Here is a 27,537-nt window from a genome sequence, read left to right as displayed (position 1 = left end):
ACAGATCTGCCAGACAAAGGTACAAACCTCCAGCTTTCCAAATCCTCCCCTTTTCACCAGATCCGCAGCTCTGAACAGTTAATTTTTGTGGTAATCCCTTCAACAAAATGACTTGCTTCCTTGCTAGTTGGAAGGCTTTCCCGTTTTTCCTCAAGATACAAGGCCATGGTGGCTCCAGGTGTCCCACTCAACAGGGTCGGGAGCAGTCTCCACTCCCCTTTCCCGCTGCTTGATCACAACGTGAACAAGAGAATCAGCACCACCATGACAACGACGAGCAACACGCCTACGATGCACCACTGACGCCGGTCTGGATAAGGAGAAAGCACACAGGGAGATGGAATGAGCATAGGGAGACCAGCCCAACCCCTCAAAAAACTGCCATCCTTTCCATCACAGGTAGGTACAGCAGTCTCTAACTGAACTGTTTACAAGGGCATGATATTAACCTAGCGGGCGCAAACAACTGGATTTAAAGCACATGGGGAGCCTTATGCTGAATCTTAAGTTTGGGGCCCCAAGTCCGAGCTGAGTGCCACATTCCTCCACCCTGCCAAACAGGCCCAGAGAGCCAAGTCTCGGTCTTCTGCACTGTAACTTCCACTCTTTAAAACTGGAACGAGACTGAATCTGTTCTGGTTTGGGATTTTAGCATGGTGTAGCGGTTAAGAGCGGTGGTTTGGAGTGGTGGACTCTAATCTGGAGAACTGGGTTTGATTCCCCACTCCTCCACATGAGCGGAGGAGGCTAATCAGGTGAACTGGATTTGTTTCCCCACTCCTCCACATGAAGCCATCTGGGTGACCTTGGGCTAGTCACAGTTCTCTCAGCCCCAACTACCTCACAGGGTGTCTGTTGTGGGGAGGGGAAGGGAAGGTGACTGTAAGCCGGTTTGATTCTCCCTTAAATGGTAGAGAAAGTCGGCATACAAAAACCAACTATTATTATTTCTGTACAGCTAAGGCTAGCCTGATCTCATCAGATCTCAGAAGCTAAGCAAGGTCAGCCCTGGTTAGTATTTGGATGGGAGACCACCAAGGAATACCAGGGTTGCTGTGCAGAGGAAGGCACTGGCAAACCATCTCTGTTAGGCTCTTGCCATGAAAACCCCAAAAGGGGTTGCCATAAGCCGGCTGCGACTTGACGGCACTCCACACACACACAACTAAGAATGTTGTCTCTCGAACGCTTAGTTTGTTCAGAAAATCCTCCTCAGTTATGTGGAGTTTTAAGGGCCCCATTATAGGGAAAGTATAAGACAAAGCCAGTAGCAAACAAAACACAGTAGCCAAGAGAATGGTTTGGCTGATAATCAGTACTTAGCCTAAATGTTAACCTATGCCAACGGTGGCCATTCTAAAGCACAGAACATACAGGTAGCAAGTGTTTGAGGCGTTCTTGGGCAGGAGTCAAGGGGGGGGGCTTTGGGCCTGGTTATGCTCTCAAGCCTGCATTCCTGCCTGTCTCTTTCCCTGCTGTGCAGCTGTCTTCTTTCTGCCTTAGAGACAGGACCAAACCAAGGCTTGAGCTGCACATGTTATGAAGCATGCACTAGATGGCACTGTTGAACGTTTGACGTGTAGCAGACTTGCCAGACAAGTGGCTGCCACTGACCTCGGGCTTCTGTTAAGTGACAGAGAATGAACAGTGAAATTTTAAGATCTCACCAGGATTCGCGAGGTTTTATTCCCTGGCATCATTCCAATTCTTTTCTACTCCCCCCCACCCTTCCCCTGTGATAGAAGAAGAGTTGGTTTTTATATGCTGACTTTCTCCACCAGTTTACAATCTTCTTTCCTTCCTCTCCCCACAACAGACACCTTGTGAGTAGGTGGGAGTGAGAGATTTCAGAGAGAACTGTGACTAGCCCAAGGTCACCCAACTGGCTTAATGTGGAGAAGTGGGTTCTCCAGATTAGAGCACTCATGTGAAGGGACTCCCGGCAGGGCTGGGGGGGGTCTGGAAACCCTCTGCGCAGAGGGTCCTGCCAGCCCCCCGCCAGCCCTGCCGGGAGTCCCAGCAGGGCTGGGGGGGGGTCTCCCGGCAGGGCTGGGGGTGGGCTTCAAATAGATCTGCGCCTCCCAGCCGGGAGGCGCAGATCTGTTTGAAGACCTGCCGCGCGCCTCCAGGGAGCTTCCCTGGAGGCGCGAGGCGGGCCCTTTAAATAGATCTGTGCCTCCTGGCCGGGAGGCACAAATCTATTTAAAGCCCCCCCCCAGCCCTGCCAGGACTCCCGGCAGGGCTGGGGGGGGGGGTCTGGAAACCCTCTGCGCAGAGGGTCTTGCCAGCCCCCCGCCAGCCCTGCCGGGAGTCCCAGCAGGGCTGGGGGGAGGGGTCTGGAAACCCTCTGCGCAGAGGGTCTTGCCAGCCCCCCGCCAGCCCTGCCGGGACTCCCGGCAGGGCTGGGGGGTCTGGAAACCCTCTGCGCAGAGGGTCCTGCCAGCCCCCCGCCAGCCCTGCTGGGAGTCCCAGCAGGGCTGGAGAGGTGGTCTGGAAACCCTCTGCGCAGAGGGTCCTGCCAGCCCCCCGCCAGCCCTGCCGGGAGTCCCAGCAGGGCTGGGGGGGGGTCTGGAAACCCTCTGCGCAGAGGGTCCTGCCAGCCCCCCACCAGCCCTGCCGGGAGTCCCAGCAGGGCTGGGGGGGTCTCCCGGCAGGGCTGGGGGGGGGCTCCCGGCCAGGAGGCACAGATCTATTTGAAGACCCGCCGCGCGCCTCCAGGGAGTTTTCCTGGAGGCGCGCGGCAGGCCCTTTAAATTGATCTGTGCCTCCCGGCTGGGAGGCACAAGTCTATTTAAAGCCCCCCCAGCCCTGCCGGGACTCCCGGCAGGGCTGGGGGGTCTGGAAACCCTCTGCGCAGAGGGTCTTGCCAGCCCCCCGCCAGCCCTGCCGGGAGTCCCAGCAGGGCTGGGGGGGGGGTCTGGAAACCCTCTGCGCAGAGGGTCCTGCCAGCCCCCCGTCAGCCCTGCTGGGCTGGGGGGGGCTTCAAATAGACCCGCTGCGCGCCTCCAGGGAGCTTCCCTGGAGGCGCGCGGAAGGCCCTTTAAATTGATCTGTGCCTCCCAGCCGGGAGGCACAGATCTATTTAAAGCCCCCCCCCAGCCCTGCCAGGACTCCCGGCAGGGCTGGGGGGGTGGTCTGGAAACCCTCTGCGCTGCCTGCGCAGACAGCGCAGAGGGGCTTGTTTAAAGGGGCCCCCGCGTGCCTTCAGGGGATCCCCCTGAAGGCGTGCGGGGGCCGAATTTTCCCCCGAACTCCGGATCCCCCCCGAATTTCCGGGGATCCGAAGCGGGGGAGTTCGGACTTCGGCACGGCCCGAATAAAAACGGGCCGAATTTTGCCAAAGCCGAACTATACCCAAAAAAATTTTTCAACAGCCCTACTCCAAACCTTCCCAAATCTGAAAAGGAAATCTGGGAATGGGGTGTTTTTTTTGGGGGGGGGGCGGTTGAGTCAAAACTCCCGTGTACCAAAATATGTATATGAGAGCAAGTGTGGTATAGTGGTTAAGAGCGGTGGTTTGGAACGGTGGACTCTAATCTGGAGAACCAAGTTTGATTCCGCACTCCTCCACATGAGCAGTGGATGTTAATCTGGTGAACCAGGTTTGATTCTCCACTCCTCCACATGAAGCCAGCTGGGTAACCTTGGGCTAGTCACAGTCTCTCAGCCCCACCTACCTCACAGGGTGTCTGTTGTGGGGAAGGGAAGGTGGTTTGATTCTCCCTTAAGTGGTAGAGAAAGTCAGCATATAAAAACCAACTCTTCTTCTATCATGGTCTCTACCTGAAGAGAGGAGACAGAAACCAGGACTTTTGGTTTCTGTTCTAGGTTAGAACAGGAATGAGTCGTGAAGAGCTTTATCCCTTACCCAAGGTTGTGTGCGAGACTCTGGCCATCTTTAGGAGCACTCCGTCCATGTGACTGTGAGTGCTGTCCATCTCATGAGCAAAGTCTTCCAGCATCCTGAAAAGTCAGTAAAGGTATCATCAACTCAGGTGGCACCCGTGCCCTGTCCAAAGCATGCATGTCCTGCCCTTCCCAATTGAGGCATTGGTCTCAAATACACAGCTGCATAAAGCACGGGGACCTTAGCCTGTGTCAGATAGGGTTTCTGACAGCTCCATTCCCAAACAAGATGGTCTCCCCGCAAACAAGATGGAGTTCTCCGTGCACTCCTCCCCCCCCCCCGTTTTGCACATGAGCTCCGGCCAGGGATTTACAATTGTATTGGGACTCACCCGTGTAAATCTCCAATCTGATATCGGGTCCCGCGCACAAAGCCGAGAGCTCAGCCATCTCCTCCACTGATTGCTCATAATTGTTTCTGTTTCAGTTTTACTTAAGTCGTTACTGGCAGGAAATGACTACACTGTCTCTTTGTTCCTGTAACCCTATTGTATTAGCCCTATATATGTATCCACACTCCCCCAGTCATGTATTCCAGCCTTGCTCGTCTCCTTACTGAAATCACTGACTTTCGGAATAAATCCTTGAATCGCTGCTCTGTCTGGATTTGAGTTCTATTGCCTGAAACGCCGTGCATTTGCTGAAGCCTGACATTAGGCTGGAATCCCTATTTTTTATTTTCTTTATTTTCTACCAGTTTGTTTTTGAAAAGATGTTTTCTATGTCGTCCCGATCCACCGAACTGATCCGGCGGTACGAGCACATCTGCCAGTCGGAACGGCAGAAGGAGGCACTGCTCCGGGAGGAAGCAGCCCCAGAGGGAGCCAGCCCGCTCCGGGAGGAGGCAGCCCCGGCAGAGTACCCCGCAGAATTTGTCGAGGAGGCACCGCTCCACCAATTGACAACAACCCCAAGCTTCGTTCACCTGTACCGAGGCCCGCTGGAAGACCGGTACTCCAGGAGGGAGACACCGCTTCGAGACCAGGCGCCAGTCACCTCAGCCCCTTGCCCCCGGGAGGAAGAACACCGTCTTCTACAGGAGCAGAACCATGACCTGACCCGGGAGAATCGGGACCTTCAGGCCCAGCTGGGAGCCCTGCAGAGGGAGATGACGGCGCTAGCAGGAACGGTGCGAGGACTCCGATCGTCCATCGGCGCTGCGGCCACACACACACACACCCGTGTATCCTCCACGCACTGTCGCTCGGGACCTGAACATCTCCTTTGATGGGACCTGCGCCCAGTTACCCCACTTCTTATTACAACTTTCTGGTTTCATGAATGACCAGGGTGAGACTTTTCCTTCCGAAGAAGCCCGGGTGCAGTACGCCATAGGGCTTCTGGAAAAGGAGGCGGTAGAGTGGGCAGTGGCAGCAACAGAAGTTAACCCTGGACTTTTGCGCTCCCTCAATGAGTTCCTGGGAGCCCCGCACCGCCGTTTTGAGGACCCTCACCGGGCAGAGAGGCCAAGATTGCCATGCGCAAATTGACACAGGGGTCCCGGTCAGTGCTAGAATATGCCCAGGAGTTCCATCCCCTGGCGTGCAAAGTGCGAGAGTGGAGCAAAGCCACCAAGGTCCAACACTTTCGCGAAGGATTGCGCTGGGAAGTGTTGGACGGCTGCCTGACTCTGGGAGACCCTGACACTGTGGAGGGCTGGATCCGGCTGGCAGGGCAAGTAGAACACCGCAAGCTTACCCTGCAGTTCGCCAAGGATCGCCCGGGGAAGGAATCCCCCCCCAGAGGCCCAACCAAAGGAAACGCTGCATCAGAGGTACACCGAGGCGAGGCAAATCGAGGCAAGTTCCCGGAAGAGAGAGCGCGCCGCCTCAGAGAGGGGTCTTGTCTCCGTTGCGTAAGAATGGGGCACTTCGCAGCCAAGTGTACCAGCAGATTGCCCAGACAGGCGACAGGCAGGAAGGCTCAGACCGGCTACCAAGGTCCGGATCTGAAGAGAATGGAGGGAACACCCACCCAACGCGGAACGGCGGCTTTAAGCACGGATCTGGAGCCTGCTCCATGTGAACATCGCTGCTGTTCCAGAGAGGTCTCACTGTCAAAAAAGACGGAAGCTTCCCGTGAGTGAACCAGCACAGGAGGCTACCCCACAAGAAACCGAACCGGTTCCGACCTGGGTGAGTGACCAGGGAGAGACTCTCCTGATACCCGTGGTGTTAAAGAATCCCCAGGGAGGGGATCCAGTTGCAGTAGTGGTATTTTGGACTTGGTTGCTCCAGAACTTTGATAGACCAAGAAGTGTTTGACCGATTAAAGTTGGGGGCGGTGGAGTTGGACCAGCCCTTGCGCTTCCGTCAAATGGACGAAAGGGACCTTCAGGGGGGCCCCGTTCATTTGCGCTCTGACCCTGTGTTGTTAGGGGTGGGGGATCACTGGGAGCAAATCGGCCTCACCATAGCCCCTGGGATCGTTTACCCGATAGTTCTGGGAAGCAATTGGCTGGCGGATCACAATCCCAGCATCAAGTAGTGTTTGAATCCCCCCAATGCAGGTGGCATTGCAGGGAGGACATGCCCGATGGGGGGAGGGTGACTGCCGCGACAGCGGTCCCCGTAACGCTGCCCCCGGAATATCAGGACTTTGCGGATGTCTTTGAGGGGAAGGACTGTGACTTACTACCCCCTCACTGCACTACAGACTGTGCCATTAAGTTAACAGTGGACAGGAAGCCCTCCAAAACTCTGGTTTACCCCATGAGCCCCCAGGAAAAATCTGTATTGTGGGAGTTTCTGGATAAGAATCTGGCTAGGGGATTCATCCGTCCGTCCAAGGCTGTGTTCTCACCCTGCTTCTTTGTGAAGAAGGGGACTTCAGACCTCTGGTTGTGTGTGGACTATAGGGGGCTTAATGCAGTTACTGAAACTAACATGTATCCCATCCCCCTCATCCCTGACCTTCTCAGCCAGCTACAGGAAGACAGGGTGTTTTCTAAACTGGACTTGGCAGAAGCCTACTACCGGGTTCAGATTAAGGAGGGGGATGATGCTAAAACTGCCTTCTCGTGTTGCTATGGGCTTTCTGAATTTAGTGTTATGCCTTTCAGATTGTCTGGAGCTCCGTCCTGCTTCATGAAACTCATCAATAAGATTTTGCATGATCTGTTGTTCCAGGGGGTCATCGTGTACTTGGACGACATTTTAATTTATTCACGAGACCCGGAAGAGCACCGGAAATTGGTGCGGGAGGTGTTGCGCCTGCTGCGGGAACACCACCTGTACGCCAAACTGTCCAAGTGTGCCTTTAACCAGAACAAGTTTACTTTTCTTGGGTTTGTAGTGTCTCCCAATGGGTTAATCATGGACCCCGAGAAGGTCCAGGCGGTCCGGGATTGGGAACCACCCTGGACCCGCAAACAGGTTCAACAATTTCTGGGCTTCGCACATTTCTACCGGGGTTTCATCCCAGATTTTGCCGAAATAGCCCTCCCGATCACGGAACTCCTTAAGACCAAGGGGGGGGGGGGGTCAGGCGGCCACTGCCGCTAATGTTCGGGTAGCATGGGACGACCGCTGCCAGGCGGCGTTTGACTTGCTTAAGAGCCGGTTTACTACCGGGCCCGTTTTGGCTCATCCCGACTGTTCTCAGCCTTTTACCCTTCAAGTGGACGCTTCTGATAGGGCGATGAGGGGAGCACTCTTGCAGAAGGACGCTCAGGGGAAGCTCCGACCCTGCGCCTATTTTTCCAAAAAGTTCTCTGGAGCCGAACTCAACTGGCCAATAGGGGAGAAGGAAGCCATGGCAATTAAACATGCCCTCACGGTCTGGCGGCAGTTCTTGGAGGGGGCGGTGGTGCCGTTCGAGGTTTGGACGGACCACCGGAACCTCGAAGCCATCCTGGGGCAGAGGAAACTCTCGGCCAAACAGCTTCGTTGGGCGGATTTTTTTTTCTAAATTCCACTTCACTATTAAGCATGTCCCCGGGAAGGAGAATTGCCTGGCGGATGGTCTCTCCCGCATGCCGCAGTATGACTGCAGGGTTGAGCGGCCGATTGGGTCCCTTTTTACCCCAGAACACCTTGGCTTAGACCCGGAGGGGGCAAGCGCAGGAGTTCTAACCCGGGCCCAAACCCGGGCAGCGCCCCCCCCCGCCTACCCCGGTTCTCCCACAAGGGGATGCCACCGAAGCCACACATCCCCGGGGAGTCCAGACCCGGGCCCAGACCCGGGCAGCAGTTTCCCCGTCTCCCCCACTTCTCCCACAAGGGGAAGCCACCGAAGCCACCCGTCCCCGGGGAGTCCAGACCCGGGCCCAGACCCGGGCAGCAGTTTCCCCATCTCCCCCTGACCTCCCGCAAGGGGAAGCGGCCGCACCCCCCCCCCACTCGCAGGGACCCCCTGGCGACCTGCCCCCTACCACCCAGGCTAGGGGGGGAGGCCCTTTTGGAAGAACGAGGGGGGAAGTCTCTTGGGAGGGAAGAGGCCGGGGCCCCGGAGGGAAAGACTTACATCCCCCTGAAGCTGCGCCGGGAGGTGCTAGAATGGAACCACAGCTCCAAGACAGGGAGGCACTTTGGTTTTGTTAAGACCCTGCACCTGGTTAGGCGACGCTTTTGGTGGTCTGGGATGCGATAGGACATCGATAGTTTTGTAAGGTCCTGCCCAACGTGTGCCACCAATAAACGCCTTATGGGGAAGCCTCCCGGTCTACTAAAACCCCTGGAGACTCCGGAGGCACCCTGGCGGGTGATCGGTATGGACTTTGTGACCAATCTCCCTCCCAGCCAGGGGAAGTCTGTACTGTGGGTGATCACGGATCTGTTTTCAAAACAGATCCATCTTATTCCGTGCGAAGGACTGCCCTCAGCCCACAAGTTGGCCCGCCTTTTCGTGCAACAGGTTTTCCGTCTGCACTGATTTCCCCGGAAGATCGTGAGCGACAGAGGCTCGGTATTCCTTTCTAAATTCTGGCAGGCGTTTTTGGGGATCGTTGGGGTACAACAGGGCTTATTTTCCACCTACCACCCCCAGACTGATGGGCAGACGGAGAGGGTGAATGCCATCGTTGAATGTTACTTACGCTGCTTCACCAATTATCACCAAGATGATTGGGTCGACCTGCTGCCCCTGGCGGAATACGCCTATAACAACTCTGTTCACTCTGCTACTGGACAAAGTCCCTTTAAGACAGTCTATGGTATGGATTTCGACCCTTTAGGGGCGGTCCCTCTCCCACCGGGAGGCGATCCTCCTGAGGTGTCGGCGTGGTCTAACACCATCAGAAATACTTGGCTGGGGCTAGTAAAACAGTTGGACCAGGCTAAGGAACGGTACAAGGCGCAGGCTGACAAGCACAGAACGCCCCAGTAGGATCTGGTGGTCGGGGAGAAGGTGTACCTTTCCACCAAGAATTTAAAGTCTTTGCGTCCTTGTCGGAAACTGTGTCAAAAGTATGTGGGTCCGTTTACTATATCTCGGGTAATCAATGAGATTACTGCTGAACTGAACCTCCCCAAGACCTTGCAAGGGGTACACCCCGTGTTCCACGTTAGCCTTCTGAAGCTCTTTTCTCCCGCTCCCGATTGGCACCGCGAACCCCCGGTGGCGACACCTATCATGGTGCAGGGGGAACAGCATTTTGAAATTTCCAGGGTTCTGGACTCCAGGCTGCGGAGAGGTCAGCTGGAGTACCTGGTGCACTGGAAACACTTGAACTCGAGTCATGATGAGTGGGTCGCGGCAGAACACGTGAACGCTCCCTCTCTGATCACCGAGTTTCATCGGAGTTGTCCCGACAAACCTGGGAACCCGGGGAGGGGGTCTTTGGAGAGGCGGAATGTCAGATAGGGCTTCTGACAGCTCCGTTCCCAAACAAGAAGGTCTCCCCGCAAACAAGATGGAGTTCTCCGTGCACTCCTCCCCCTCCCCGTTTTGCACACGAGCTCCGGCCAGGGATTTACAATTGTATTGGGACCCGCCCGTGTAAATCTCCGATCTGATATCGGGTCCCGCGCACAAAGCCGAGAGCTCGGCCATCTCTTCCACTGATTGCTCATAATTGTTTGTTTCAGTTTTACTTAAGTCGTTATCGGCAGGAAACGACTACATTGTCTCTTTGTTCCTGTAACCCTATTGTATCAGCCGTATATATGTATCCACACTCCCCCAGTCATGTATTCCAGCCTTGCTCGTCTCCTTACTGAAATCACTGACTTTCAGAATAAATCCTTGAATCGCTGCTCTGTCTGGATTTGAGTTCTATTGCCTGAAACGCCGTGCATTTGCTGAAGCCTGACAGCCTGGTACAAAGACATGATGACCATGTATGTTTTCTATTTTGGAGTGAGGGGCGGATCTCTCCTCTGCTAAGGGGGGGTTTGTGTATTTTTTTGCTGTCAAGTCACAGCTGACTTATGGCGACCCTGTAGGACTTTCAAGGCAAGAGACGTTCAGAGATGGTTTGTCTTTGCCTGCCTCCGCATCATGCCCCTGGTATTCCTTGGAAGATCTCCCATCCAAATACTTGCCAGGGTTGAGGCTGAGAGTGTGTGACTGGCCCAAGGTCACCCAGCAAGTTTCCATGGCAGAGTGGGGATTCAAACCTCGGTTTCCCAGATCCTAGTCCGACACCTTAACCACTACACCACGCTGGCTCCTGTTTCAAGTCCAATTAGGGATAGGAAACGAAGGGCTGGGGATTCAATCTGACCTTCCATGGGGAGGGGTTGTCTCTCCCCCAGCATAGTCCCTGAGCCTGAGAGCCCCCCCCCCCCATGAATGCTCAGGTATTTAACAATGCATCCAAGCCTCAAAACCAAGCGGGAGGCAAAAGATTCTTTAGTTCCCTTCAGCTCAGTAAGAGAGACTTTGAAGAAGAGTTGGTTTGTATATTCCAACTTTCTCTCCCACTTAAGGGAGAATCAAACCGGCTTACAATCACCTTACCTTCCCCTCCTCACAGCAGACACCCTGTGAGGTAGGTGGCGCTGAGAGAGCTGTGACTAGCCCAAGGTCACACAGCTTCATGTGGAGGAGTGGGAAAATCAACCTGGTTCACCAGATTAGCGTCCATCAGCTGCTCATGTGGAGGAGAGGGGAATCAAACCTAGTTCTCCAGATTAGAGTCCACCGCTCTTCACCACGCTGGCAGAGTCTCCTCCTTGTGAACCTCAGCTACCCCCTCCCAGGCACAAGGCAAGGCCAATGGAAGCAAGAGCTGAAGTGGGAGGGCCGTGACACAGCCGCTTTTGCTGCTCCTGCTGACGATCTTTGAGTACCTTTTGCCTGGGCCTAAACTTACAGAGGGATGAGTGGGTGGCCAGAGCTGGCCCTTTGGCCCAGGCTGAATTTAAAAATAAATCCTCTAATAAATCAGTTGCCAGGCACAGTTCTCGACAGATGAAGGTCCTGGGTCTTGGCCTCTCATCAAGCCAGCTTTACAAAATCAGCTAGTGATAGAAGCAGGATTGCTGGATTTGTATCACATGGGGCGGGCTACTCTGCTGCCCTTTCGGACTACTGTGGTGGGGGCTTCTCTACACATCCTGCAAATGAATGGTTTCCATTCCCCCACACACACACACACTGCTGGAACATCCCTTTTGCTGCCGGCACTTACACAGCCTGCTCGTCCAGCTCCTCTCCGACCCGCCCTGACATGTGTTTCAGCACTCGGATGCTGCCGGAGACCAGCTCCAGCTGCTCATCCTGGGCATCCATGATCAGCTGTCAAGGAGAGAGACATCAGGGAAGGATGCACAACAGAGAGTCTCGTGGCTCTTGATTTGGATGACATAAGCTTTCTGACAGCTGCAGCTCGCGGCTTCAAATGAATGAAGTGTAACCCTCAGCTGGCAGAAATACACACACATAGAGCAGAAAAAAAATCAAGATGGGGTTAGGGAGAGGCTATTAATAAATGCAAATAACAAATAATATTAGGAATTGAATCCAGTAGATCCAGCAATCAACATCCTTTCAGAAGAGTAAATAATTCATTTAGAGAAGGTGTGGACCACTCCCAACTGCTACTGAACTGGCAAATCAAAGGGAATACAGGTTGAGTATCCCTTATCCGGACATCCAATATCCGGGTTGAACCGAAAACAAGGCTTTTTGAGCTGGCATGCAGGCATTACTCACAGGCCCTCAACAGCACGCCAGTTTGCTTTCTGATGGTTCAATGTACACAAAATTATTAAAATTACTGTTTAAAATTGTATTCAGGCTATGTGTATAAAAGTGTATATAAAACATATATAAAGGAATATGTTGGAAATGTGGTAAAGAAAGAGGAACATATATGCATGTATGGTGGACGTGCAAAAAAATTAAAATTTTTTGGAAACAAATAGTAACAGAAACAAATAATTTGATTAATAGTAAAGTGAAAAGGAAACCATCATTTTGTCTGCTGGGAATCCCACCAAATAATATTTATGACCAGGACAGGATTATTTGCCAATATACCGTATTTTTCGCTCCATAAGACGCACTTTTTTCCTCCTCAAAAGTGAGGGAAAATGTCGGTGCGTCTTATGGAGCGAATGTGCGGACTCCCGCCCCTCCTGCCAGCCGGCTGGGTGCGCCCGAACGCAAGCCGGCGTTCCCGCCTGGAAGGCCAGCTGGGAGGCGGGGTATTTAAACTGCTCTGCGCTGCCTGCCTAGGCAGCGCAGAGCAGTTTAACCTCCCCTCCCCGCACGCTTCCCGTTCCTGAGCCTCAGAACAGTACTGAGTAGACAGTACTGACTTGGATGGACCGAGGGGGGGGGGTCTGGTTCAGCAGAAGGCAGCTTCCCGAGGAGGGGCCCGTGGCTCAGTGGCAGAGCCTCTGCTTGGGCATAGCAGGAGGCCCCCGGTTCAGTCCCCGCGGGGCGCCTCCGCTCCCACCCGCCCCTGGCCCAGGCGCTGCCAGGCCTCCGCCTCCCCCCCACTCGCTGCACGGAGGCCGGGCGGGGCGGGCAGAGAGCGAGGACGGATCCCGCCGCCGGGACGATCCGCCCGCCCCCCCTCCCTCCCCCTCCCTCCGTCCCCCCTCCCTCCCTCCCTCCTTCCCCCTTCCTTCCCTTCTGCTCGCCTGGCCTCCGTGCAGCAGGGATCGCCGAGGGGGAAGTGGGAGAGGGAAAAAAGGAAGGCCGGGGGTGGGGTAGGCCTGAGGGGAGACACCGCCTTCGCTCAGCTTGGGCGGGGGCGCTTCAGGGCCGGGAAGCGCGGGGGGGAGGCTTAAACCCCCACCGCCCCCCTTCCCGGGAGTCCTCACAGGAAGGAGGCCTGGGCCGGGGTGGAGCGGCTCCTGCTGCTGCTGGGTTCCTGGGCGGACGGCGCTGGAGGTAAGCAGACCCCTCCCCCTGCCCCGGCTTCCCCCCCCCTGCGGGTGAAGGCGGCGTCTCCCCCTCAAGCCTACCCCACCCCCGGCCTTCCTTTTTTCCCTCTCCCACTTCCCCCTCGGCGATCCCTGCTGCACGGAGGCCAGGCGAGCAGAAGGGAAGGAAGGAGGGGGGAGGGAGGGGGGCCGGGCGGATCGTCCCGGCGGCGGGATCCGGCCTTGCTCTCCGCCCGCCCCGCCCGGCCTCCGTGCAGCGAGTGGGGGGGAGGCGGAGGCGGAGGCCTGGCAGCGCCGGGCACGCCTGGGCCAGGGGCGGGTGGGAGCGGAGGCGTCCCGCGGGGACTGAGACTGGCAGCACTCTCCAGGGTCTCAGGCAAGGGTCTTTCCCATCACCTACTTGCCTGGTCACTTTAACTGGAGACGCTGCTGGGGATTGAACCTGGGACCTCCTGCATTCCCAGCAGAAGCTCCACCACTGAGCTCACAGCCCCTTCCCCATGGCTCTCCAGGGTCTCAGGCAGGGGTCTTTCCCATCACCTACTTGCCTGGTCACTTTAACTGGAGATGCCGCTGGGGATTGAACCTGGGACCTCCTGCATGCCCAGCAGAGGCTCCACCACTGAGCTCACAGCCCCCTACCCATGGCTCTCCAGGGTCTCAGGCAGGCGTCTTTCCCATCACCTACTTGCCTGGTCCCTTTAACTGGAGATGCCGCTGGGGGTTGAACCTGGGACCTCCTGCATGCCCAGCAGAGGCTCCACCACTGAGCTCACAGCCCCCTCCCCATGGCTCTCCAGGGTCTCAGGCAGGGGTCTTTCCCATCACCTACTTGCCTGGTCACCTTAACTGGAGATGCCGCTGGGGATTGAACCTGGGACCTCCTGCATGCCCAGCAGAGGCTCCACCACTGAGCTCACAGCCCCCTCCCCATGGCTCTCCAGGGTCTCAGGCAGGGGTCTTTCCCATCACCTACTTGCCTGGTCCCTTTAACTGGAGATGCCGCTGGGGATTGAACCTGGGACCTCCTGCATGCCCAGCAGAGGCTCCACCACTGAGCTCACAGCCCCCTCCCCATGGCTCTCCAGGGTCTCAGGCAGAAAGGGTCTTTCCCATCACCTACCTGCCCGGTCCCTTTAACTGGAGATGCTGCTGGGGATTGAACCTGAGACCTCCTGCATGCTGAGCAGAGGCTCCGCCACTGAGCTCACAGCCCCCTCCAAAATACACATGAACACATGAAGCTGCTTTCTGATGAATCAGACCCCCCCCTTGGTCCATCCAATTCAGTATTGTCTACTCAGACTGGCAGCAGCTCTCCAGGGTCTCAGGCAGGGGGTCTTTCACATCACCTACCTGCCCGGGCTCTTTAACTGGAGATGCTGGAGATTGAACTTGGGGCCTTTCAAGACCACCCGTCCCTGCCTGGCTTCCAGGGAGTCCCTAGAAGCCAGGTGGGTCCCCGCCCAATAGCTGAGCCTCGGACCGGGAAGTGGGGGGGGAGGTAAAACTGTTCTGCGCTGCCTAGGCAGGCAGCACAGAGCAGTTTAAAGACCCCCGCCCGGCTTCTAGGGACTCCCTGGAAACCGGACGGGGGTCTTTATTCAGCAGAATATTTTTTCTTGTTTTCCTTCCTCTAAAAACTTGGTGCGTCTTATGGTCAGGTGCGTCTTATGGAGCGAAAAATACGGTAGTTTTGCTGCTGCAAGAATTGTGATACCTAAAGTATGGAAACAAGTAAATAAACCTTCGATTATAGACTGGAGAGAGAAATTATGGTTGTATATGAGGATGGCCAGATTGACGGACTTTCTGCATGGAAATGATATGGAAGAATTTAAGCAAACATGGTCTAAGGCCACCTCATATTGGGATAAGATGGCAAAAATGGATTTTACGATATTATTTAGTGAGTTATAGAAAAATAATTTTTTTAATAAAATTAAGTTTTAGACAATTGGTAAACAAAACTACCAGACACTTCTTCGGAAGTCGGGTGATGGGTCACTTTTTCGGTGGGTGTGGGGGAAAGGGTATTATTGGATACTTAGATTGATTATGATTAAATTGAATATGTTGTATAAATACCCTTGTATAATTTCTTTTCTTTTTTCTTTTAATATTATTGTATTTTATATTTCTTTTTTCTTTTTTATATTGTATGTTTTGTTAAAAATTTAATAAAAATTAAAAAAAGTGTATATAAAACATATATAAAACATAAATGAATTTCGTGTTTAGACTTGGGTCCCAGCCCCAAGATATCTCTTTATGTATATGCAACTATTCCAAAATACGGAAAGACCTGAAATATGGACCACTTCTGGTCCCAAGCAGTCCAGATAAGGGATACTCAACCTGTAATAGACAACACATACATTTTTAAAAGGGATGATTACTTTGCATACTGCGCTGCAGAAAAAGTTATTCTCACACTCTACAGACACCAAGTCCAATATTATCATATCTTCCAGTTGAGTAGCATCATTCTGAACGAAGTCTCTCTTTGAAAGGTGGTGAACTGAGGCAACCATTAATGAATGTCCAAGAAGACTGTCCAAGGGTGAGATACCAAAAAGAAGGAATATGCACACCACAAGCCCAATTAATAGTGTTTGCACTAGTAAAGGTAGTTCCCTGTGCAAGCACCGGTTCTTTACTGACCCATGGGGTGATGTCACATCCCGACGTTTACTAGGCAGACTGTCTATGGGGTGGTTTGCCATCGCCTTCCCCAGTTGTCTACATTTTACCTCCAGCAAGCTGGGTACTCATTTTACAGACCTCAGAAGGATAGAAGGCTGAGTCAACCTTGAGCCGGCTACCTGAAACAGACTTTGAACAGGATCGAATTCAAGTCACGAGCAGAGCTTTTGACTGCAGTACTGCAGCTTACCACTCTGCACCACGGAGCTCTATATCTGCACTAGAGTCCATGATTTTTCTCAGTGACTATACTAAACTGGAGAGTGGAATGAATCCAGCTTGGCCAAGTTGGAAGCCTTCCTCCAACAGAAGTACCACTTATATTGGAGAAAGGATCCTTCAGCTAAAAGGAGGCTTCAGACTTTGCTGGGCAGTGGCTGAACACACCCTGATGTCTGTTGGCTCACTGTAGGAAGGGCTGGTGGTGAATTAGTGAACTAGATTAGCCCTCTGCCATTTAAGTGGAGACAGTGTTCCTATTCCCACCTTCTGATGCAACTGCTGCTCTTCTAGAGCACGCAAATCGACTGTTGAGAGTCCTTCTGCATCCAAGAGCCGATATCGTTCGCTGCTCCCCACTGGCATCTACAGGGAAAGGGGAAAAAATATGAGCAGTCAGGATTCAAGCAGCACACAGTGAACCTGGAAGTGTTTTGCCATCTTCTGGTCATCTAGCAGGTGGGGAGAGATAGTTGTGAATTTCCTGCACTGTGCAGGGGGTTGGACTAGATGACCCTGGAGGAATCTGAACCTGGGTTTCCCAGGTCTTCGTCCGACACTTTAACCACTACACTGCTCTGGCTCTCAGAGTAGACATTGTGGGGAGGGAGAAGGAGAGAAAGTGTGTGTGAGAGAGTGGCAGCAGGCATGGAGAGAAGAAAGACAGAGAGAAAGACGGAGAGACTGAGAAGGGGTATTGGAAGAGGGGAGGAAGCAAAGGCAGGGAGAATAGGATGGCTGCTTCTACAAGTTCCTATAGTAATATGTAGCCCACAAGCCATAGAAATCATAGAAACACAGAGTTGGAAGGGACACAGTGAACCTGCGGGAAGCAATACAAATCCTAGAAGCGAACCAGGTGGAAGAAGCAAGACTGGCTCCCCCCACCACCACCACAACCTGCCTCCTGCTAGAAAGCAGTAATTCCTCTCTTCTCTTGAAATGAAAAGGGGATTTCCCCCCCTGTTCAGTCTAGCATCTCATGTAGACATGGAAATGAGATCAGAGGCCAGAATACACAGGAGGCATCTACTCCCAGGCGATTTTACTTGCTAAATGAGGAACTGGCAAATATGGTGTAGTGCTGTTCCTTTTAGAAGTTCAAAAGCACAACTTTTGCCCCAAGGATTGGTGTCTGACAGCGGAACCCAGGAAGGTTCACTAGGAGAGAGGCCAACCATGTGATTCCAAGTGCCTTGGAAAGGAAGGTGCAATTACCCTGGGTTAGAGCACTAATACACGTCCGCCAAACAGCTTGGAGTGGTGGTATGTGAACGTAAGAACACAAGAAACACCACACTGGATCAGAAAAAGGTCCATCAAGTCCAGCAGATTGTTCACACAGTGGCCAACCAGGATCTAGGATCTCCCTTCCCCTCCTCAATTTTATTCTCACCACCACCCTGTGAGGTAGATTAAGCTGAGAACGAGCAAACAGACCAAGGTTTCCAAGTGTGTTTCAAGGCAGAGATGGCAATTCCCAGCTCAGCACGCAGGTGAAGTGATGGGAATGCATTTACCTCTCTGTTTTTCTTCTCCAAAATGGCTTGTGCTGTTGGACTGGATATGTGATCCCATATTTCCTAAAGTCAAGAAAGGGAAGCAATAAGAAAGCATAACCTTCAGTAAAGACAGACCTCAAATGGTGCATCGGTAACAATATTAAGAATATATTTTTTTCCAAGGGATCCTAAAGCATGTAACTTATTATGAGCCTTACCTGTCACTTTCATAAACTTGTATGTTCTACCCTAAATTCAAGGATACCCTGGTATACATGCAATTTTATTACTATCTACTGCAAGTGTCCTCAGCGTGGTGCCCATGGGCGCCATGGTGCCTGCTGACACCTTCTCTGGTGCCCACCAAGTGTTTTTGAAAAGTGGGTGGGGCCAGGTAGGGCTTTTGCCCAGCAAAGCGTCTGACTGACTACTGGAGATTTGAATGGCTGTGCAGTTTTTTAAATGTTGCTTTGGCAGCAGCTGCCACCACAGCACAAGGACCTGTGTTACTGAAGTTAACATGTGGCAAATGTTTTGCGGCTAGCTCCGGCTCCTGCAACAGCCATTTTGGGGCAGCCATTTTGTTGCTGTGCCCACCATGCTATGTCAGAATTCCAAAGGTGCCCACAGGTTCAAAAAGGTTGGAGACCCCTGATCTATTGTAAAGTGCCCATTGTCTAAGGAGCTCAAATCAACCTACATGGTTCTCCACTCCTCCACTACATCCTCACAATAATCCTGGCAGACAGATTAGTCTGTGAGAGTGACTAGCATTATGTCACTCAGTGAGCTTCTTGACCAAGCAAAGATTTGAATCCAAGTCTCCTCACTCTTAGTCCAACAGTCTAATGTTGGAGAGCCACATTTGCAGTTACTATCAATGAAAAGAGCCACATTCCTAGCATGAGTCCTGCACCACAGAGAAACTTGCAGCTTACCTGGGAGACTCGTGCCATGGAAGCTTGCTCGGGGCCCTTGGGCCAGTCACACTGTCTCAGCCTACATCTACATCATAGGGTTGTTTTGAGGATAACATGGAGGAGATTGATATAAGCTGCTTTGGGACCCCATTGGGGGAAAAGGTGGGATATAAATGAATTGATCAAATACACTTCCTCTGACAACAGCTGTTTCTAGGCGGGAACCACCTGCCAACTACAAGCCTGTCCAGGCAAGGGCCTTGACACTTTCCAGACAAGTGCCACAATGGGAAACAGGGCTCAGAAGAGCCACATGTGGCTCCCGAGCCACTGAGTACCACCACTCTAACCACAATACTGCAGTCTCCCCAGGAATAGACACCAGATTTAATATAACATTTAACCATCTCACTTTACCAAAGTTGGGAATAGATTTCACACTCCTTACTCCCAACCCCACTGACTCCAAGAGCTGCCAAAGAATCCTAATTCCACAATTCACTTTTTCAACAGATATATTTTGAATATCTTCAATATAACACAAACTCTACTGCTTTTTCTTAGAAAATGTCTCATCTCAGATATGAGTAAACAGTCCCAAACCTTCACATTTACTACAAAAGTACTAAACTATTGGAAACTTTTCAACTGTGCTTTTCACAATGCCATGAGGGTGGCTAGGTATATATTTTGGGGAAGACTCACCTTAACAGATCCCTGCATCTCTGTGACGAAAGCACGCCGGGCTGCTACCTCGGAAGGCTTAATTTTGAACTTACGAGGGTTTGATTCCACAATGCGTGTGCGTAAGTTAAGGGCAAAGAGCTCCGAGTCATTCAGCTTTGAGGGTAAAGATAGACCGGTTACAAATATTCCATAGTTCTACCAGAGACCAGCAGAAGCACTCTGTATATATTTCCTTTCCAGTTCCAGCAAAGGGTTGAGAGTACTGCCCGAGCAACAGGGCCAGATCTACATTTTTTTAAGAGAGGCAAAAGCACAAAATGACACCCCTATATATTAGATAGTCATTATTATATATGTATATAATCAACAACTCTTTTAAACGATAAATTGTGTTGACCTCTATGAACTGTTAATGAATGATTACACTTTTACATTTGCATTATCTCATGGGCGCAGCTTCTATTCCAGACAGGGTAGGAAAACTTGCTAGTTACTCAGAATTTTATGAAGTGTGTGTGGGGGTGGGGTGGGGTTAGATTCTGCCTAATGAAGGTGTGTGACTTGATGGTGAATTGTGGGGCCCTCCGTGCAAAAATTGTAAGTACCCATGAGAATGCAGGTTTTTAATGCAATTATTTTATTCCCTGGTGGCACCACAAAGCACTACATCCGTGATTTTTTATGTTGGTGTCTGTGGACAAGGGTATAAGCGTGATACAAGAATGGTTTTCTGTTGTCTCAGTGAAAAAATCATATCAGTTTAGGAGGATCTGTTACTTGAATCCCTATTTTTGTGCTGTAGTACTGGCCGAAAACGATGAACATACATAAAAGATCTTTGAGCTTTGATACATGTTTTTGCACTGTGGCAGTACCAGGAAGCAATGGCTATGTCCTTTTCCCCCTCTGCAGTCTGTGGATATGGACGCAACGTGTGTTTTTCAGAGTGTATTTCAGATTATTCTGTCTAAAAACTGTCTGCTTACTTTGCTTTGGATCTATGTTTTTGTGCCGAAGCACTGGATTCGTGATTTGTAAAGTGCAATTTGCGGAGATGCATTCTTTGAATTGCCACTGAATACAGGAGAATTGCATTAAAATTATACTGAGGAACCATGCCCCATTTTTTGCACCGTTGATGCATTGCACTAGATCCATCATATTTAGGATTAAGTCAGTGGACATGGTGTTGATCTGTAATTTGAGGGTAGATTGGGGGCAGTTTGTGTAAAAAAACTAGAGGATAAAATAGATTTCGCTCTTTTTTCCTATAGAGGTTACTGCTACTTACAGCAGTGTAAAGCTCCAGCATTGCAATGGCCTTCTCAGGTGGGCCACAGGATTGGCCTGTCAGGACTTTTTACAGGAGCAAATGTACAGTCAACCCTCCCCCCAAAGAGCTATTCGTCATCAAAGCACCGTCATTTACTTCCTACCTTATACTCTTGGGAAGCCTCTTCCACCAGAATGACCCTGTGATCTCGGTGCCCCTTAGATCGGTCACAGACCACGCAGGGGAGACCTTGGTCATCCTAGCAGAAGAGCTTCAGGGGCTCCTGGGTGTTTCTCACAAGTTCTCCCCTTTCCTTCCACCCCCTTTCTTTCTGCCCCACCCTCTCCCTGAAGACTGAGTTTCTTGGCAATTTCTACAACGTTTGCCAGCTGCCGAATTGGCTTCAGGTTCCTTTGCTGAAATATTCCTTTACACTTAGGGCAGGAAGCCTCTGCCTCCGACTACCACCAACTCCAAATCAGGCAGACTCCGCAGAAATTGGGCCCACATTCTGCAATGCTCACCGGATCCCTAAAATACTCCAGGCAAATGGAGTAAGAGAGTTTTTCACAAAGCTCTTGGATGGGAAGGGAGAGTTGCACAGTTACGCCTTGTTTCCCAGGAACCTTGCAAAGGACACGCCCAACCACTGCTTTAAAGCAACAGTATATCAAGAGTTGAAATGGGGGTGTAAAAGCCGAAACAGAATACTCTGGAGTTCGGAACAGCCATGAAGTAAAATATTGTCGAAGGCTTTCACGGTCAGAGTTCATTGGTTCTTGTAGGTTATCCGGGCTGTGTAACCGTGGTCTTGGAATTTTCTTTCCTGACAAAGGCAATGCCACAGTGATCATGAAAACAGAAGAATACAAAAAGAAGATTGAGGAACTTCTGGACCCTGCCACATACAAAAAACTAAAACGAGATCCAACTTGCAAAATTACCAGGAAAACTAGCATTCTGATCAAGAATTCCACTCTTCATCCCGACACACACAGAAAACTATGCAAGACTGAAGCACAACCACCACGATTATATGGACTACCAAAAATTCATAAGGATTCCGTTCCACTCCGACCCATCGTGAGTGCCATTGGTTCCCCAACATATGAATTAGCTAAATATTTGACCACCCTCCTACAGGACCACATTGGAAAAACCACTTCTTACATCAAAGATTCAACTCACTTCATCAACAAAATCAGTCCGTTAAGATTCAATCCAAAGGATATATTAATCAGTTTTGATGTTGTATCCCTCTTTACCAAGGTTCCAGTAAAAGACACAATCTCATTGATTAACCAGATTTTTCCAGAAGATATAACAGCCTTATTTCACCATTGTTTGACAACAAGTTATTTCCTATGGGATCAAGAATTTTATGAACAGATTGATGGAGTAGCTATGGGAAGTCCACTCAGTCCAGTAATAGCAAACTTTTACATGGAATATTTTGAAAAGACAGCATTAGAATCAGCACCTTACAAACCTACAGTCTGGTTCAGGTTCGTAGATGATACATTTACCATTTGGAGCCATGGTGAAGAAAAATTAATGGACTTTCTAAACCATCTTAATAATATCCATCCAAACATTCAGTTTACCATGGAAAAGGAAATTGAGGGTAAACTCCCATTTCTTGATACCCTTGTCATCCGTAAATCAAACCTTCAGTTAGGTCACAAGGTCTACCGGAAACCAACTCACACAGATCGCTACTTACACAAAAACTCCAACCACTACCCCCGACAGAAAAGAGGAATAATCAAAACATTAATGGACCGTGCAAGACGGATCTGTGAACCACAGTTTCTCAAGGAAGAAACTAATCATCTAAATCACGCACTGCTAGCAAACGGCTACTCCAAGAATGAAATCAGAAGGGCCATTAAACCAAACAAAAATCAGAAAACTCAAGAAAAACAGTCTCCCATAGGAAAGGTATTCTTGCCATTTATTAAAGGAGTCACTGATAGGATGGAGAAACTTTTGAAAAAACATAACCTACAAACAGTGTTTAAACCCACCAAGAAAATACAACAAATGCTACGATCAGCAAAAGACAAAAGAGACCCCCTCACCTCTGCAGGAGTATATCGTATACCTTGCAGCTGTGGAGAAGTTTACATCGGGACCACAAAACGCAGCATACAAACAAGGATAAAAGAACATGAAAGATACTGCAGACTTGGCCAACCTGAGAAATCAGCAGTGGCTGAACATGGACTGACACAAACAGGACACAGGGTCTTATTCCAAGACACTGAAAGACTGGACAATTCTACCAACTATTTTGTCAGATTGCACAGAGAAGCCATTGAAATTCATAAACATCAGCACAACTTTAACAGAAAAGAGGAGAGTTTAAGAATGAATAAGGCTTGGCTTCCTGCCCTGAAAAACCTCCAGACAAAGACAACATTCAACAATAGCCATACAGATTAGCTTTGGATTACACACATTAACAGATCACTTCAGGATACAATGGTTCCATATTAACATACCATACCCTCATTAGCACATTATCTTGATACTTACAGGACAATACTTTTGCAGGACAATACTCAGCTCAAACCCAACCCCTTTCTGACTATATATTACTCTTCCTACACCCTTGACACTGAGAGACACTGTCCTTCAGTGTTACTACTCTGAAGATCCCTGCCACAGTTGCTGGCGAAACGTCAGGAAAGAAAATTCCAAGACCACGGTTACACAGCCCGGATAACCTACAAGAGCCATGAAGTAATCTATATTGTTTCAAAACACAGTGGGATGCCTTAAAGACATTTGAGAACTTTCAGCACACATTTAACACCCATTCCGTGTAGTTCTGTTCAGGCTCTTAACATAGGATTGCCGACCTCCAGGTAGTAGCTGGAGTTCTCCTCCTATTACAATTGATCTCCAGCCAATAAAGATCAGTTCACCTGGAGAAAATGTCCACTTTGGCCATTGGACTCTATGGCATTGAAGTCCCTCCCCTCCCCAAACCTCACCCTCCTCAAGCTCTACCCAAAAAATCTCCAGGTATTTCCGAACCTGGAGCTGGCAGCCCTATCTTAACACCATCCCGTTGCAACGCACTGGTTCTGCTAGAGAAGAAAAAATCATTTTGGATAAGGGCATACCTAGTGCCTCATATATATTTCTATATGACAAGTGGATGTTGTTACATTTTTATTAACACCCCTGAGCCTCAGTCTACTTTTAATATCAATGGAGGCATAAGAACACCTGGTCCCGACTCGCAAGGCCCTAACACAATTATGCCCGTGCATGCATTTCCTGCTGCCAATTACAGCATAGAAGGGAAACCCCATTCTGTCCCTGGGTCATTATGACAAACCCCAGCGCATTGAGATGAACCCAGAAGTTAGCAGAGGCGGGGTGGGAAGAGGTGGGAGGGGGCCTTTGCTGCAAAGGGAGCAGGCCCCAAACAAAGTGGAGGCTGCACACACCCAGTGCCGTCTGCCAGGCACGGTGGCGGCAACCCCCTGGGAGCACGCAGAGCAACGAATGCAGCCAAGACGGCAGGCAGTGGCGATTGCAGCAGGAGCGAAGCCTGAATGGACACTGGGCTGGCTCCCTGATTTTTAATGTTAACTATAAGTGCGGCAGTGCTGCCGCCCCGTCTGCATGCCACCCCCTAGGTCCGGCCACCTCTCTGGAGACCCAATTCTCACAGCTCCAGTCCATTTCAATAGGGTACCGGACCTCAAAAGGATATAAATGGTTTCCTCCAGATCCTCCAGGTCCCAGTCAATGCTGCGCAAACTGTTGCGGAGTTCATTTGTCGTCCAGTCAAATTCCTCTTTGCTGCCAACATGTGTCTCCTGAAGCAGCTCACACCAGCGCTGGTATAGCCCACGTGCTGAATTTACTGCTTTCTGAACCTCACTGTGGAGCACAAAAGAGGTTTGCAGAATGAGGGGTACATATGAGGCAAGGGAACCAGGACTAGGTGTTTGTTGCCTCTCGAAGTAGAGTCCGCACAAAATGTGACACCTAATAGAATGCAACCCACCAGCTCTGGTGGCCACTGCGTGATCTGACTGCTGGACTTGATGGACCTTGGTCTGATCCAGCATGTCCTTTATGTGCTCAACAAGCCTTCCATTTTTCTGACATGAGCTCAGACAAGCAGCAAACATAACAGGTTTCTTGAACTGCTGCTTGGTTGCTGCTCTGTATTTGGCTTGGTGGGTCATGAGTCACACAGCTCTGCTGTATCTGATCTGAAGTCTCGCATAAGGCAGAGTTCCTTGCCATATCCTGAGGCATCTGTATCTAAGCCAATTCACTTCAGATGTCTGTTTGGAAGCTGGAAGCTGTAGAAATTGCTGCCCCAACAACTCTCCCTTGGGTGAATCATCACTATAGAGCGGGGGGGGGGGGGTTAAACATACGGCCAGTAGCCCAGATCTGGCCCCTTGAGAGCTCTTATCCGGCCCACGAGCCAGCCGAGGCAGCCACCTCCACAGTCCCGATCTGGGCTGGGGAGGCCTGGCCTGGCATGACCAAGTGACATTTATGTCATATCCAGCCCTCATAACAAATGAGTTCGACACCCCTGCTGTACAGTCTTGTAAAAAGTATTCACGTGGTCACCTGTGGTAGCTAAGAATCATCTCCAGATGACCTGGAAGGACAATTTTATGAACGGTTTTTCTTTCCCCCCCTTTCTTTTCACCCACAAACATGTAACACAGACATATATGGTCAGGTGACCTGACAAATATGTTGTGAGCTAGTAACGTGCCTAAACTTGAAAGCCATTATTGTATAGTGGTTAAAGTGCTGGACTACAATGAGGATGACCAAACTTTAATCCACACTCTGCCATGAAGCTCACTGGTGACAATGGGACGCTCATTCTCTCTCAGCCCTAGCTACATTACAGGGTTGTTGTGGGGATTACAAAATTGGGGGGGGGGGGAGAGGAACTATATATGCCACCCTGAGAACCAAGTCAGGATAAAAATAAATAAAATAATTTACAAACTGATTAATACATTGCAAACACCCCAGAAGTAAGAACAGTTTGATACAGAGCAATGTTTCCTCACCCAGCAGGGCAAAGAAGAAGAAGAAGAGTTGGTTTTTATATGCTAACTTTCTCTACCACTTAAGGAAGACTCAAACTGGCTTACAATAACCTTCCCCTCCCCACAACAGAAACCCTGTGAGGTAGGTGGGGCTGAAAGAGCTCTAACAGAGCTGTGACTAGCCCAAAGTCACCCAGCTGGCTTCATGTGTAGGAGTGGGGAAATAAATCCAGTTCACCAGATTAGTGACTGACACTCATGTGGAGGAGTGGGGAATCAAACCAGGTTCTCCAGATCAGAGCCCACCGCTCCAAACCACCGCTCTTAACCACTACACCACCATGAGGACACTAACAGTGCAATCCTAAAAACACTTTTCTGGGAGTAAACTCTCTTGAGCAGTCGTGTTAACGATTATACTACCAGGGGCCACAGTGCAACAAAGCATGATCTGCACTGATCTATGCACACTACAAAAGACAGAGAGGGGAAAACAAGCCACTGTTTCCGAAAGGGTCATCTGTCGCCTGGACATTGGTTGTAATAGCGGGAGCTCTCCAACCACCACCTGGAGGTTGGCAACCCTAGATGACAACCACCCAGGGCCACACCTATATTTACAGGTACTACAACACTTTTGTTTTTATTTAAAGGTTTATTTTTATAATTAAGGGGATACAGAAGGGAAAAGAAGGGAAGGGTAAAAACCGTTTGAGATACAAAAACAATATAGCAGATTCAATGGAAAAATAAACTTAGTCGAATACAATACCATATAACAAGCATGAATATTAATCAAGTAAAATAAAATATATCTGAATATGTGATTGTAAAAAAATATAGTTTAAAATTACAAGAAATTGTGAAGAGTTTTAGGTTTTGCAGTGGCCATACATCAGAAAATCTGGTCATTGGAAGACCAAACGCCTAAAGGTTGGGGCTAGCTTCTAGAGTTCAAGAAATTATGTGCCAGGGCCCGCCTGACGAATCGGTTCCAAGGGGTTTCTGAAGAACTATCACGCCCCCAAAAAACTTCCCCAGGCTTCTCGACCGGCCCGCGGCTCACAGAGATTTCCGGCTTACTCAAACCTCCCAGCGCTCGCACAACCCACGCGGGGCCGGCCAGCCCGACTGCCTGCCTGCCTGCGGGGGCGAGCAGGGCCGGCGCTCCCGTTCAGGCGAACTGGGCGGCCGCCTGGGGCGCAGGACTGGCCTCAGGGGCACCGCTGGAAACAGATTCGTTCCTTGGGGAAAAACGCCGCTGACAATTTATGTTTTTTTTAACTTTCAGATAAGCACCACGACAGCGCTCTGGCATATCATTAATTATAACCTCTTCTAAAAAGTTGTGTGCTTTTATTTTTTTTCTACAAGACCTCTGTTTTGGAAAGTTGGTTAGCAGTGCACAAGTAGTTAGCTTTGTCTTTAGTCCATCAAAAAGACAATGAAGAATATGCGAGAGAACGGGAGGCATGGACAACATATTGTGAAAACGAATTAAATATGGGAAATGTTAAAGGCTATGACTTAATCTAATTCATTAATTAATGTCTGAACGTTGATTAATGTTGAAAGGATGAAGTATTTAACAATTAAAGTACATAGGATGATAACATGCAGTTTATTGAAATGATACAATGAACTATAATGAATTAGGAAACAAATACAGAGGGGGTTACGTAGATATTAATTGGATAGAGGAGGGGAGAGGGGAAGTCAGAAAAAGTCAATACTGATTAGGTTGATCAGTTTGAAATTGTTTTTATTTTATGTAACTCTGAAGAGGACAATATTGAAATTGTGTGTGACTTAATAAGAAAATTAAAATTAAAATTAAAATAATAATAATAATAATAATAATAATAATAATAATAATAATAATAATAGTAGTTAGCTTTGCCAAGGGTGCCAAAATGACTGGCGCCGGGCCTGCTCGCGACCTCCACTAGTGGCCGTCACTCACCCTCTCACCACGAAGAACGGGTCCTCCAGAGACAT

At 50.3% G+C, this 27,537-nt stretch overlaps 1 protein-coding gene across 1 annotated transcript; it reads right to left on the bottom strand.

The window, feature by feature from the left end:
• Positions 1 to 233: 233 nt before the first annotated feature.
• On the bottom strand, positions 234 to 27,537 carry STX10 (syntaxin 10). Its single transcript, XM_056863790.1, has 8 exons — positions 27,503 to 27,537; positions 24,222 to 24,391; positions 19,237 to 19,331; positions 17,630 to 17,692; positions 16,377 to 16,475; positions 11,480 to 11,586; positions 3,869 to 3,963; positions 234 to 310 (listed from the first exon to the last, which is right to left on the bottom strand). Exons 1-8 carry the CDS (start codon positions 27,535 to 27,537, stop codon positions 234 to 236), a joined length of 741 nt encoding a protein of 246 aa, XP_056719768.1.

The sequence above is a fragment of the Euleptes europaea genome, chromosome 1 (assembly GCF_029931775.1).
Source record: "Euleptes europaea isolate rEulEur1 chromosome 1, rEulEur1.hap1, whole genome shotgun sequence".
NCBI classification, from domain to species: Eukaryota; Metazoa; Chordata; class Lepidosauria; order Squamata; family Sphaerodactylidae; genus Euleptes; species Euleptes europaea.
The sequence above is the reverse complement of the archived record's forward strand: the minus strand, read 5'-3'. Positions and strand labels throughout refer to the sequence as shown.